Source organism: Aptenodytes patagonicus, chromosome 16 (genome assembly GCF_965638725.1).
Source record: "Aptenodytes patagonicus chromosome 16, bAptPat1.pri.cur, whole genome shotgun sequence".
Lineage (NCBI taxonomy): Eukaryota > Metazoa > Chordata > Aves > Sphenisciformes > Spheniscidae > Aptenodytes > Aptenodytes patagonicus.
Genome location: NC_134964.1, coordinates 14,297,090 through 14,309,464, shown reverse-complemented (window position 1 = coordinate 14,309,464; position 12,375 = coordinate 14,297,090). Strand labels below are relative to the sequence as shown.

The 12,375-nt window shown below is 45.5% G+C and overlaps 1 protein-coding gene across 2 annotated transcripts in view; it reads right to left on the bottom strand.

Annotated features, from left to right (window-relative positions):
• The window catches only part of GAS7 (growth arrest specific 7), a 110,164-nt gene that overhangs the window by 23,648 nt on the left and 74,141 nt on the right, over positions 1-12,375 (bottom strand). For both annotated transcript variants that reach the window (XM_076354049.1, XM_076354050.1), the window contains exons 6-8: positions 8,433-8,522; positions 6,143-6,258; positions 257-331 (exon numbers count right to left, since the gene is read on the bottom strand). In XM_076354049.1, coding sequence (XP_076210164.1) covers positions 257-331; positions 6,143-6,258; positions 8,433-8,522 — 281 coding nt within the window. The remainder of the gene's footprint in view (positions 1-256; positions 332-6,142; positions 6,259-8,432; positions 8,523-12,375) is intronic.

Below are 12,375 nucleotides of genomic sequence, written 5' to 3'. Positions count from 1 at the left end.
GCTAGAACAAGGATAGCATTCCCACATTATTGGAAATGCAAGGTTTTATACAGATATTCCTAAAAATTTACCATGAACATCTTCAAAAGAAAAATATTCCAAAGCAATTCTACCTTCCTCAACACACCCAGGATGCCAAGCTAAATAAACCTCTACTCAATAGGAGAGCTCAGGAAAAATACATGTATCAGTGTGGGAGGAATGCCTTTTATGTTAAAATTGTTGTCTTCTGCAAAAGTCACAGAGACACACTTACCCTTCTTCCTGAGCAGCCAAGGAATTCTGAGACAGTTTGGACAGGTTCTTAGCATATTCCTCCTCAATCTTTATCCTACACACACACATACAGAGAAAATAAAAAGACAGCAGTAAGTAAGCTTTAAGGCAGAAACCCACACACATAATTTAAAGAAATTCTCTGCATTTTAACAGATCTTGCCACAGGAATTTTCCTTTCAGTCTCCAGCGCTTGGCAGCACCAGTTTCAGAATCCATCTCTCCCCTCCATATGCTAAAAATGCAATGGCAAGAGCAGGGATATATGCAGGACAGCATGCGCGATAAAATTAGAAGAAAAAGCTACAGTTCTGGACAGCAAATAACAAGGACAAAGTGTTTCTACTGTGCAACATGGACTGTCTGCAAAACTGGGTTCACTTGAGAAGCATGTGTTTCAGTCTGCTGCTAAACGTGATGTTGCACATCCTTGAAGTGAAGATGAAGGAATGCAGCGATACAAGAGAAATCCAAATGAGGTTTGGGGTGCTGGACTGCACCTTTCCTAGGGACAACGAATGCTTCCTGATCCCCGTTACAGACAACAAAGCGGGTGAAGATGTGGCAGGGGCTTCTGTCACCAACACGTGGTGGTGCAGCCCCTGCCCTTCACCCATCCCACCCACTGCCCTGTCCTTCTCTCCATTCACTCAGCAGCATCACAACAGGAACAGGATCTGAGCTTGCCAGTGGTGGGGGGACAGAAAAGGGAAGCTGTGGGCACACAACCACTATGGGAATGGCTGCAAGGAGAAGAACAAGTGTAGCTATTGAGCGAGGGGACAAGTGTAAATGCTGATTGCACAGCAGGGAAGGGAATTAGCAGCTGCTCGTTCAGAGGTGACATGCATTATGCCCAAAACCCATCTCCAGCTCCCCTGAGTTCTTCTAGTGAAACATTTGCAAGGTATACATGATCCCAACTAGGGCAAACAACTGGCTATTCGCTGGTTTTCAAACCAGCTTACTCAACAGAGCCTCTCCAAGAGAGAGCTGAGTGGCACGCAGGTGGAGCAACTCCTGATTCTGTGCTAACTACATACAAGCAGGGGAAAAACCTGTTTTGAAATCCATCTCCTTCCAGTGAGAAGACAGAAGGTGGGATATTTTTGGCATGCCCATTTGCAGCAGCTAGTTGAGCAAGCACTGTTACACGTGGCACATTCGAGACAAAAGGGGTCCCTTGAGCCAGCTAAGAGGGGTCTGATATTCTGGGCTGCTGAAAATATAATCTGGATATCACTCTGTGGGATGCAGCTGGCTGAGGCCCAAGGTGATACCCAGCTTGGTACAGCACAGTACAACTACAGACCTCACCCAGCATGTGGGGGTCCTCTTGCTCCCCCTCCCATGAGAACAAAACCAGCCAGCTCCCCATGCCTGCTGCAGTCTGCTGTAACAAGACCAACAAATACAGTTGTCCAGCACCAAAGGCTACACTGTGGTTAGGACCTCACTATGAAAAGGGCTTTATCCAGGCACATTTCACCTGACCCACTTTAAATACCTCCTTCGGGATGAGACTAATCTTGTCTCAGAAGTGTCAATTTCTATGGACTGGAAAGGGAGCACAGGATAACTGTAATGAAGATGCAAATGTTTAAATGTAGCTGAGATAAATACCTAAGTGTCCAGCCCAAAGCCAGGGCTCACCGCTTTTGCCTCAGTTACCAGGAGTTCCCAGCCAAAACTCTAGTCTACATCCTTCACCACGCAACTTTATTCCTGCTGGATTTTGGCTTAAGGATGCTTTGGAGTGATTTACTTGTGGATGGTAGGTGTGCAAAGGTGCTAGCTGGTCTGCTGACTGTTCTGAGCTGCCCATACAGACAGACCCACACAGAATCTGTGTTTTGGTCCTTTGTCTCATGAACAGAGGAATAACTTTTCCATCATAAATGTTTGCTGTGAAAATAATGAACTGAAAACCCTGTGAAGTTCTTCCTTGATACTGCTGTAGCTGGGGAAGTATTGAACATAACAAGACAAAAGGAAGCCTCATGATTTTCACAATCACACATAAGACACAGTACATCTGCTGCCATCAGTGCCTGTCCTAAGCATGGCACCTTAAATGCAAAGTCACTGGCTTCGATGGAAGCGGTCCTCACCGGTCCCAGCTTTGGCCCAGGCTCTGGGATTTCAACTGTTACTTGTACTGCAGGTGTATGGCACTACTAATAGGGCAGACTGCCTTGGCAAGGAGGAATAACTATAAAAAATAACAATAAAAAGGTGAATTGGTTATTAAGAGCCCCAATTATAAGACATAAATTGTTCCACCCCAGCCTGGCGTCCTGTCATCACCTGTGGCCAAAACACCTTAGACACCTCAAAAGAGGCTAAAAACCAAGATGAAGATATACCTCAAAGAGGGAAAAAAATATGCCTCCTGGCCCTGGCCGATATAAACACCCTAAAAACCCTGGATTGTGGTGACTGTGAAACACCAACACACCAGTACACAGGGACTCCTGAGCCTTGTGAGCCTACCTCCAGAAATCCCCACTGCTGTTTCGCAGTTACTCCAGCTTCACACCAAAAAACCCCTAAGTTTCTTGTTTCCACTAACTTGTTCGAAAACTTTCAGAATTTCACTCCCTGTGTAGTCAGAAGCTTTACAGGTTTTAAGTGCATCTTGACCCATACTGTCTTGACTTTATTAGTTCTAGTTGCTCTTTGGATGTTTATTCCCTGCTCTCTTATGCTTTTTCTTTTTTTAAAGTACTTTGTGTGCCCACACTCAAATACTTTCAGCAATGCCATGTTATAATGGATGAAGAAAAACTAGAGAGCTACAAAGGGAGGCAAAGATGATCTGATGTGACTACCATGCAAGAAGAAGCTAAATAGATTAAGACAACACGGGGAACACGGAGAAAAGGTGATAGAGGATATCTGACAGCCGTCTACACAACTGTCACTGCGTGAAGACAGTGACTATGAGTCTTTTTACACTATTTCTCCAGATTAGGAGGCAACAATGAAATTATCAGACAACAGAAGCATAATTACTTTTCCTGTAGTGCATAAATTGCAGAACTCTGCTACAAATTGTTGCAGTGGTCAAAAATATAAAGACTCAAAAGGATTAGACAAACAGTGGAAGATGTTTACAAGTATCTGCTGAACATGGCAGACCTAAGGCAAACTCTGGCTCTGGAAATCCCCAAACTTCTGGTTATTGTCCTCTGGGAGGACAGAGACTCTCATGCTCTTTTCCTCTTTTGTGCTCAGTACAGCCATGCTCAGATTAAAGTCAGTGGGCTAGACAGACCTTCATCAGACTCACTACAGCCATTCTCCTGCTTGTGTTTCTTTTCATGTAGTTAAATAATCTGCTATTTATTTTAGATTTTCTAAGCATAGCCCAGCTCAATTAAAAAGTGAGTGGCCAAAAGCCTAAGACAGTGTTCTTTTGCTAATAAAAACACTACTTCTTATACTTGGAGAGACTGATGCTATTCAGGGCAGCCTGCAGATTTTCTTGGCTGTTTTGGAGTGCTTACTTGAATGCAAATGCTGGACCATATTTCCACTTTTGACTTAAAGTAATTCTTTCCTTCTTTCACCCCTACATCCTTGATCTTTCAGTTCAGTCAATTTACTAATTAATTTCCTCTCTTTCTTGAGGTCTGTCTTATTAAAATTCAAAGTCTGTATTATAACCCTATCTTTGTCAACAAGAACTGAATGAACACATAATTGCTCACTCTAAGATTGCTATTTACAAGTAGCTCCTCTAAAAGCACCTACTTGATAAACTAAATTTCAGTTAGTTCTTGGTTATTTGATGAAGAAATCTGGTTATTGTGTCTCATCCCAGCTTCCTATTTAAAGCTATTTTTATTAGCTACCTGAACCTCACCTGCAGAAGGCTGGTTGTACAGATGGAGAGAATTTTTCTGGACATGAAAACCCCTAGTTAAACGTGGTCTTGCATTCCCCGAGCCACCTGATGGTCATCAAGAAAATCTTATCAGTACTTCTTCCCTCTTAGCTGGGAATGTAAAGGTTCCCCTGATGGCCTGAGCTCTCATTTCCATGAGTAACCTCTCCAGCTCAACACCGTCCTCCTCCTTTTCCACACAGAGCAATCCTGAATCATTTGTTCCAAACAGAAGAAAAATATATTCATCTTTTTATAACTCCCATCCAGATCCTCTTCACACTCAATTCCAAACCTTCTTTGTCTCCAGCACACAGTGAATCTTTTCTGTCTTTTCTTCTATAACATGCCTACTTCTTCCTCTACTGAGGACACGAACATGCCTCTTCCCAGTGCCAGAGCTGCTCCCTCCTTGCTCTCTCTCATTTCACACCAACTTTCCCTCCCTCTTGAATGCTGCTTTCTTTTGTTTCTGTCAAACTTCATTATATATTACTTTCTTTGGAGCAGCTTTCCTCCTCTTTTCCCTGGCCACGGCTATCACAATTCTGCTTGCCTTCTCCTCATCTTCTGGCTTAGCAAGACTATTTCTCAATTGTATTCTTCCTTTGCCAGCTGGTCCTTTCTTCTACCTGCATCCTCTGGTCACACTTTTTCATGGATCATAGAGGCAACTATCTCAGTTCAGCCCGATTTGCACTCAGAAAAATACAGCCAGTCTGCACAGATCTGCTGTAAAGCAGGGTTAAAACAGCAACTTGTTCAATAGATTATCGCTATACATCCCATCTTTTGCTGTTTGTGAAAGCTACGTCAAAGGCATTAGGAATCGTACATGGATGCTGGGCACTCTGCACCTCCTGTATCAGACCACCTGTATTGCCTGTGCTAGACTTTGCATTTCTCCACTGCTGCCATATCCCTAATACTAAAAAAAAGATGAGAGGGAGAAAGAAAACAAACCACAAATGAAAGCAACTATCTACAAGTTCTGCCCAATCAAACTGTCCCCCAAACAAAAACACAGGTGCCTGTTTGTTGCCCCATTCATTGCTTCCACCACTATTGATTTACATCAACACAGCCACGCTGTGTCCCCAGCAGCAGAGCAGGAAGGCAATACCAACTCAGCAGCAAGCACCAACACAGAGGCAGTAACAGAGGACAGCAGCTCCTTCAACTGGCGTAATTGCCTCCAGGAGAGAAGAGCCATCAGTGTGCTCTGCTTTCTTCCTGGGAATAAACGCTGCTTGTTCCCTATGGGCTGTTCTCAGCTTTTGAGAGTCATTCTCAAGATGATTTACACTGGCTTGAACACATGACAAGCAATTTCAAATAATAGTGACACTACTTATGAGTAATGATGTCACATCATCTCCTGTACATGGCTGAACTGAGCATCTATCAACTGCTTGTTTGGTGCTCAGTGCACTTCCCATGTCAGCAGAGCAACAGACCATTAATAGCATTCTGGCATTTTCTGGTAGCGACATCTGCCTTTATGACTTGGGGTTCACTCTAAATAACTGTATGTGTAATTTAGCTCCATAACCAGCTTAAGTCCCAAGTGATGTCTTTTTACATCTTCCCCTAGGAAACTGTGCCTGTGCTCCATGTCAACAAATTGCTTCTCTTTTTCAGACAAAATATTTCCTTTCTAAATATCATCTCTACTCTGTTTTTTCCATGTCCATGTTTTTTCTTTGAATCTGCAGCTTAAAACCTTCTTGGTTCCCTTTATCTAAACGGACAGCCTGTGTGCAATACGACTGAGACAGGCACAGCAGGAGAGACGAGCGAGAACTGGGGAAGACTGGAGAGTGTGGATGGACATTAAAGAAATATTAAATGTTCTTTAAGAATTGGTAGCGTATCTTTTACGCAGTTTCTGCTATGTCATTAATGTACTGAAGGAATATCTAAATCAGGGGGAAAAAAAAGTTGCCATAGTTAATTTGATAGCAAAGTGCTAATTACCTTTCTCGAACAAACTCTGCCATTTCTTTCTGCATTTGTTTCCCTTTAAGTTGCTTTTGAAGAAGAATTTCAAATCCCGACACTGTATTGTTCCCTTGCGAATCCTTCTTATCAGCCTGGAAGGAAAAAGGAAGTTCAAGAAAAAGATATGGGGATCAAAACCACACACACACAGTTCCCAGCAGCAGCTGCCCAAGCAGTCTGAGCAACAGGCAACGGATGGTATCTGAAGAGCCCTCCTCTGATAACAGCTGATGGTCGCAGCACCTCAGCCCCTCTCAGAGGAATAGTCCAACACTTTCTCTTTCCCCCTCCTCTTATTCCTTTTTTTTTAATTAAAAAAAAAGAAGTTTTACAGTTATCTTTAGCCAGCGTAAGACTATGTTGGGGCCAAAGCAGCAGTCTTGCCGTCCCTTCTGCCCCATGGCCTTTCATACCTGATAACGCCCCTGGGCTGGCTCCAGCAAGCGTGAGCCCTGACGGCTCAGCCCTGCAAAGAGAAGAACAGATCCTGGAGCCAGCACAAGGGAACTGCTGGGGGAGAAGGGAGGACATTGCTGCTCTTTCCAGAGGTAACGCAGCCCTAAACGACCTTTAATAGACTGTAAAGTTCAGCCCTCATTTGCACTCAGAAAAATACAGCCAGTCTGCACAGATCTGCTGTAAAGCAGGGTTAAAACAGCAACTTGTTCAATAGATTATTGCTATACATCCCATCTTTCACTGTTTGTTTCCTACACTGCCCTTTTCACCCCTTGCTCCACTGACTTGAGGGTTGCTACAAGGACCAACACAGTCTTCTCTCCTCTCTTTTCTTTCTCTCCTCTCTGCTTTCCCTTATTTCAGAATTTCATTTCCCACCCTCTTGCAACAAACAGGCCCAGAGAACACTTCCCTAAGGACTACAGGTTTTGCTTCAACACCCTGGGTGCTGCACCTTTGCACAAAGAAAAATGCCACATTAATCAAAGCAGGAGACTTGTAGGACACCATGCCAGGCACCGGGCAGCTGGGCACTACCAGCCTGAGACAATGGGAGGAGTAGAGTTGATCGAAGAAGGAGGCGAGTCATGGGCAGACCATGGATTGCAAGGCTGAACAAGAGGGAAGTCCTGGGAGCGGAGCTATGGGAGGATAAAAGTTTGCAGAAGAAAAGCAGCTTTAAGTGGAGTTTCACTGAGAGCGAGATGTGACCAAACCCAAGGAGCCAAGCAGTGGCCAAGCCTAAATGGAAAGAACCAAGCAGGGCAGTGACTTCTGTAAGACACAGGCAAAAAATAAACCTATACACCACTTCCAATTTATTGCTCATTGGGATCAGAAGACTGGAAGAAACTGAAGAAACTTTGATGGTTTGGTAACATGACCATTTGCAAGTATATCAGTGTATTTTAGCAAGTTACTGCCATTACTCCTCACACCAACACGGAGCACGCACGATGGGAAGTGCTGCTGTGACTCCAACAGCTACATTTTTTTGTAAGTGAAACTTTTTTTTTCTAAATGGAAACACTTCAATAACTGATAACTGAAAACACATGTGAAATTCATAAAATCTTCATTGTTGAGGTAGTACTCCCCCTGCCCCCAAAAAACAGTTTTCAGGTGGAAGATTTTTTCTATCAGCTCCATGCTTGAAGGACTACTGTATCATTTTAATCTGATTCAGGATCCTGAAAGCAGAGCTAAGCACGAGAGGGCACACACAGAAACACAGCCACTGGACACTTCCCGTGCTGAAGGCTGCATTGAAGCTACTCAATTTAAGAGCTACTAATGGGCCTGTCCTTCACAAACGTCATCCTTTAAAAAAGTCATTTATCATCTGTCCTTCAGAATATCCCGTGAGAGTGAGTTTTACAATTTAACACGAAGTTTGTAACTATTTGCTTGTTTTAAATGTGATACCCCCAGCTTCCTTGTGCATCCCTAGTTCTCATGCTCTGGGAAACACTGAAAAAATATTCCCTGTCAGCCACCTCGCTATCCCTCCTCCTGCTGTACAGCCCTTTTGGCTGAGGTATTTTGAGATGTGTAATTTGTCCTACATCCTCCCCACTTGCTGACCAAAACCATCTCCTGACAGCTGACCTTGCCTTTTTGGACACTCTTCTGATAATTGCCCACATCTGAGACCAGTTAGATGGTTTCCACCTGATCTTCACTGGCGTCCTGTCTCCCTGGTGCTGCCCAAATTCTCCTTTACCTTGTACCACAAATCAAGCTGGTTTTCACACTTTTTCGGAAGCTCAGGAGCTGCAATATGGCATGTGGCTGGCTGCCTACTTACCCAGAAATAATCACAGTAGCTCCACTCCGAAGGTTTCAGCAACTGCTGCTCTGGCATTACGTCAGGGTGGGGGAAAGTCACACAGTTTATCTGTAAAAAAAAGCAAAAGAGAGTTAGAAGGTAATGAAATTTAGCTGTTGATGAGAAATATGCAAATGAAAGGTTATATACACGCACTTCCAATCAGAAAATCCACAGTGAATGCATATCAGTGAATAAAAATTGGTTGTTGCATGGAAACAGCAGCTAAGTATTCCCAGAAAGCTCCTCTGAGCAAGCAGGAGTGTTGGCTCAGAGGAAAATAAACTACCCATTTCACATGAGGAAAACCTGCTTGATTTGGAAAGCACCATACAGGGAGTTCTCCTAGATCCCTCACAAACTGTGGTAAAAATCCTGACGTGAAACACCCTGAGCACACCCTGAACGCAAGAAATGCTGTGAGCAGCAGAGAGCACTGAAGGCGCTATCGGTGTATCTCAACAGAAAATCATAGCTATGTTAGTCTCTTACAGGATTACAAAAAAAGGTGTTATTTTTTCAGTGCACAGCCCTTCCATCTATCCCAGAGACCTTTTCAGTTGAAAGTGATGCTCCCTGCAAAAAGGAACAGGGGCTCTCTAAAGTCAACTAGCCTTCAGTGCACAAAAAACACAGCAATTTCCGAGACAGGACTCATCACACAGTCATTAAACAAAGGCATAAAAAAGTACAAGTGCTCATTAAGTTATCACAGTAGAAAATGTAGCCTGATAAAAGCACAGTGGAAGCAAAGAGCGTGACAGCTACTGCAGAACGTGCTGCAGAATAACTCTGGACGCAGTTAAGCCCTTCAGGGGAAGCATCAGCAAGAGTCAGAGCTCACTGCCAGTACATAACGCTTACCTAAAATTTCTGCTGGACAGGCACACTAAAAGCAGTCCCTCTCATCGCACCCGCAGGTTCACTGGACACTGAGTACTTGTGTATTAATCAAGGAACCAACAGAAATTGGGGATGGAAGACTCGCAAATGTAACTGTATGGGTTTGGGGGGGTTTTTTTGGATCAGTTAACATTCACAGGAAATCTAAAAACAAAGCTGTGGGCAGGGTTAGCACAGCTGCACAGGCAGTCCTAAAGGTAGTGCTTACATGCTGTGAATCTGCCTTTGGGCTATTCAGAGAGGATCAAAAAGGACACGGCAACATGCTGCAAAGTGCTGACACAGTATAAACCCACCATGCTAGAGCAATGCAGACAAAGCCTTTAGCTGATACAATGCTGTTCCTACAAACCCACATTGGCTCTGCTGCTGTCTGCCCATGCTGAAGTTTCAGTGGCTGTCCTGTATGTAACGCAAGAGCTTTCTCCAGCCCCCTTCTCCACAAAAATCACTCTGTCCAGAGCTTGCCAAGTCCATTTCAAAGCAGGCTGAGGACCCTGTACCTACGGTGTCTTGGGCTTTCACCTCAGCTAGATCCTAAACCATGCGTCTTCCCTTCCAGCTTCCCTCCAGCTCCCATCAGGCTTCAATCTGATATGCAGGAGGTCGGAGACCAGGGCTCTCTTCACCATCACTTTGCAGGCAGCAGCCGTACATCGGGTGGGCCTGCATCTCCAGCCAGAGCCAGCCTCCACTAGCCACACGGTCCCAAAAACAGACAACAGCAGCTGCTGAAAACACCTTCCCGCTCCTTCACGCTCCCCATCAGAAATGCCACGCGTCAGGAGTTATAAAGCATCAGCTCAGTTCAGAGCGGGATGGCCACGCGACGGAGGTGCCGGTGCTCACCCTCGCCCGGGCACCCTGCACCCCTGCGGCATCAGGGGACATGCAAGAGGACATGCTAATGTAGTCACACTCAGCTGGACTTGCCCATGCTGCAGCGATGGGCCCCTGTGTTATCTCAGGCTGACCTCTGTCACCACCACAGCCTCCAGCACGAAGCCCCTCCATGAAAGACATTTCACTGAGGACACCTTCTGTCTCTGCTAAAGTTTTCCTCTCCTGCCTCTTCCCTGTCAGCTCAGTTATCATAGGACAGCACTACAAGCCCATCTTGGCCTGTTTTTTTGGTTAGGTAGGTTGGGTTACCTTCCCTTCTCCATTCAGGGATCACCAGATCTAAAAGCCTGCAAGCAGATCCCATCATCCGCTGGAAGCAGCCCAGCCACAGGAGAGAAGCTGATACCTCTCCTCCAGGCGCAGCCAGTGCAAGCAGGGGCGTGCAGAGCTGCTCGCGGGCAATGCAAAGCTCCGGCACAAGGGGCTGCCAGTGTGCACTGGCCCAACACCCTGTGAGGACACTCCTCTCACCCCCGCCAGGAAGCTTCACAACTGATCAGCCCAAATGTCTTAAAAATACTGGCTAGAAACCTTAAGCCAAATTGCTACCTTCAGACAGTGTCTGACAAGCAATGACCTGGACCAGTGCTGGACCAGCACAGAAGGGCAGACAGAGAAAAGGCTCCGCTTCACTTCACAGATCACCAAATCCCATGCCACTGCTGATCACAGGCTGCGCTGGTATCTGGGCATGCCTCTACGCTGTCACAGCCACACACTGTTTCTCAAATAACACAATATATTGTAGTTCGCCTTAAAAAAATGGGATGGCCTCAGAACCCGTGCACAATTGCTCTGCCACGATCATAGCAGGCCAACTGCTTCCCGTGAATGAGCAACACTGCAGCTCATCCTCCCAGAGCAGGGGAGATACGGGGAACAAAGTATTGTCAGCAATGGCAATGTTATAAGTAACCATGTGAAGGTATGCGGTGTCAAGACAGGTTTAAACAGCTTCTGGCTTTGAGGATTTCTGGCTTTGATGCTGCATTTCACACTCACTGAACAAAAGTTTGGGTGACAGCCAGAGGTCACTTGGACACCAGCCCTTCCAGCCCCTCCAGCCTCTCCAGCATCTCCAACCCCCCCAGCAACTTCAACCCCTCCAACATCTCCATCCCCTGAAGCCCCTCCAGCCTCTACAGCCCCTCCAGCCTCTACAGCCTGCATGAAACACCAGCCTGTGCACAGCTACCATGTGTGCTTACACAGCACACCTCATGGGCATCCAGGACAAGGTGCTGCCTCTTGAGAGCAGACTGCCAAGCTACAGGAACTTGGGATTTAGCTCAAGTTAAAAATACTTAGCAGCAGAAGGCAAAAGAGGTAAAGAGACTGCATGGAAGTTTTAGGGATGCTGGAAGCGATTCCCATCTCCACAGCAGGAGCACCAATACTGCAGTGGTGAAAGGAGAAGCTATTCTGGTTTGCACCTATCCTCTTACTGGTGATCTTGCAGAGAATGGCTAGGAGGTCCCCTGTGGAAACACACTGCTGAGTGGAGTTTTGTGTTTCCCAAGACGACTTATTTCAACTGAGAAAGGATCAAATGCTTCCCATGAAGACAGCAGTGTTTTCAAGGCAGATTGCTAGGGACCAACATTGTCACACTGGATAATAAGAAGGGGGGGAAATAGGCACCTCCTAAGCATATTTTGTAGCCTTTACCAGAAGACTGGGCATCATCGCACTGCGCACCAGGACACGGAGGTGACGTGCAGCAAGGAGCACGTACAGTGGCACATGAGTTGTTCCCTGCAGCTTAAAAATCTGCAAAGGGAAACTGCAAGGGAAATTCATATTCCCTGCTAAAAATGGCACCTGTTTCATGAAAACGAAATCTGTGTCAGCTGGAAGCTGCTTATTAACTTTAAGACTTTCCATTACATCACTAATGTCCTGAAGAAATAAACACAAAGTCACTGGAAATGCCCACGCTCGCACTGGTGGGGGTGTCCCACTGCACTGCACCACGTCCACGCACACAGCAGAAGAGGAACAGTGAGTACACAAGTCAAGAGGTGATGAGAGTAAGGTTAATTCACATGTTTCTCAGGAGTTATCAGACTCAAAGCTTCATGAATAAATCAAACATTCTTCACTTCTCAGAAGCTTA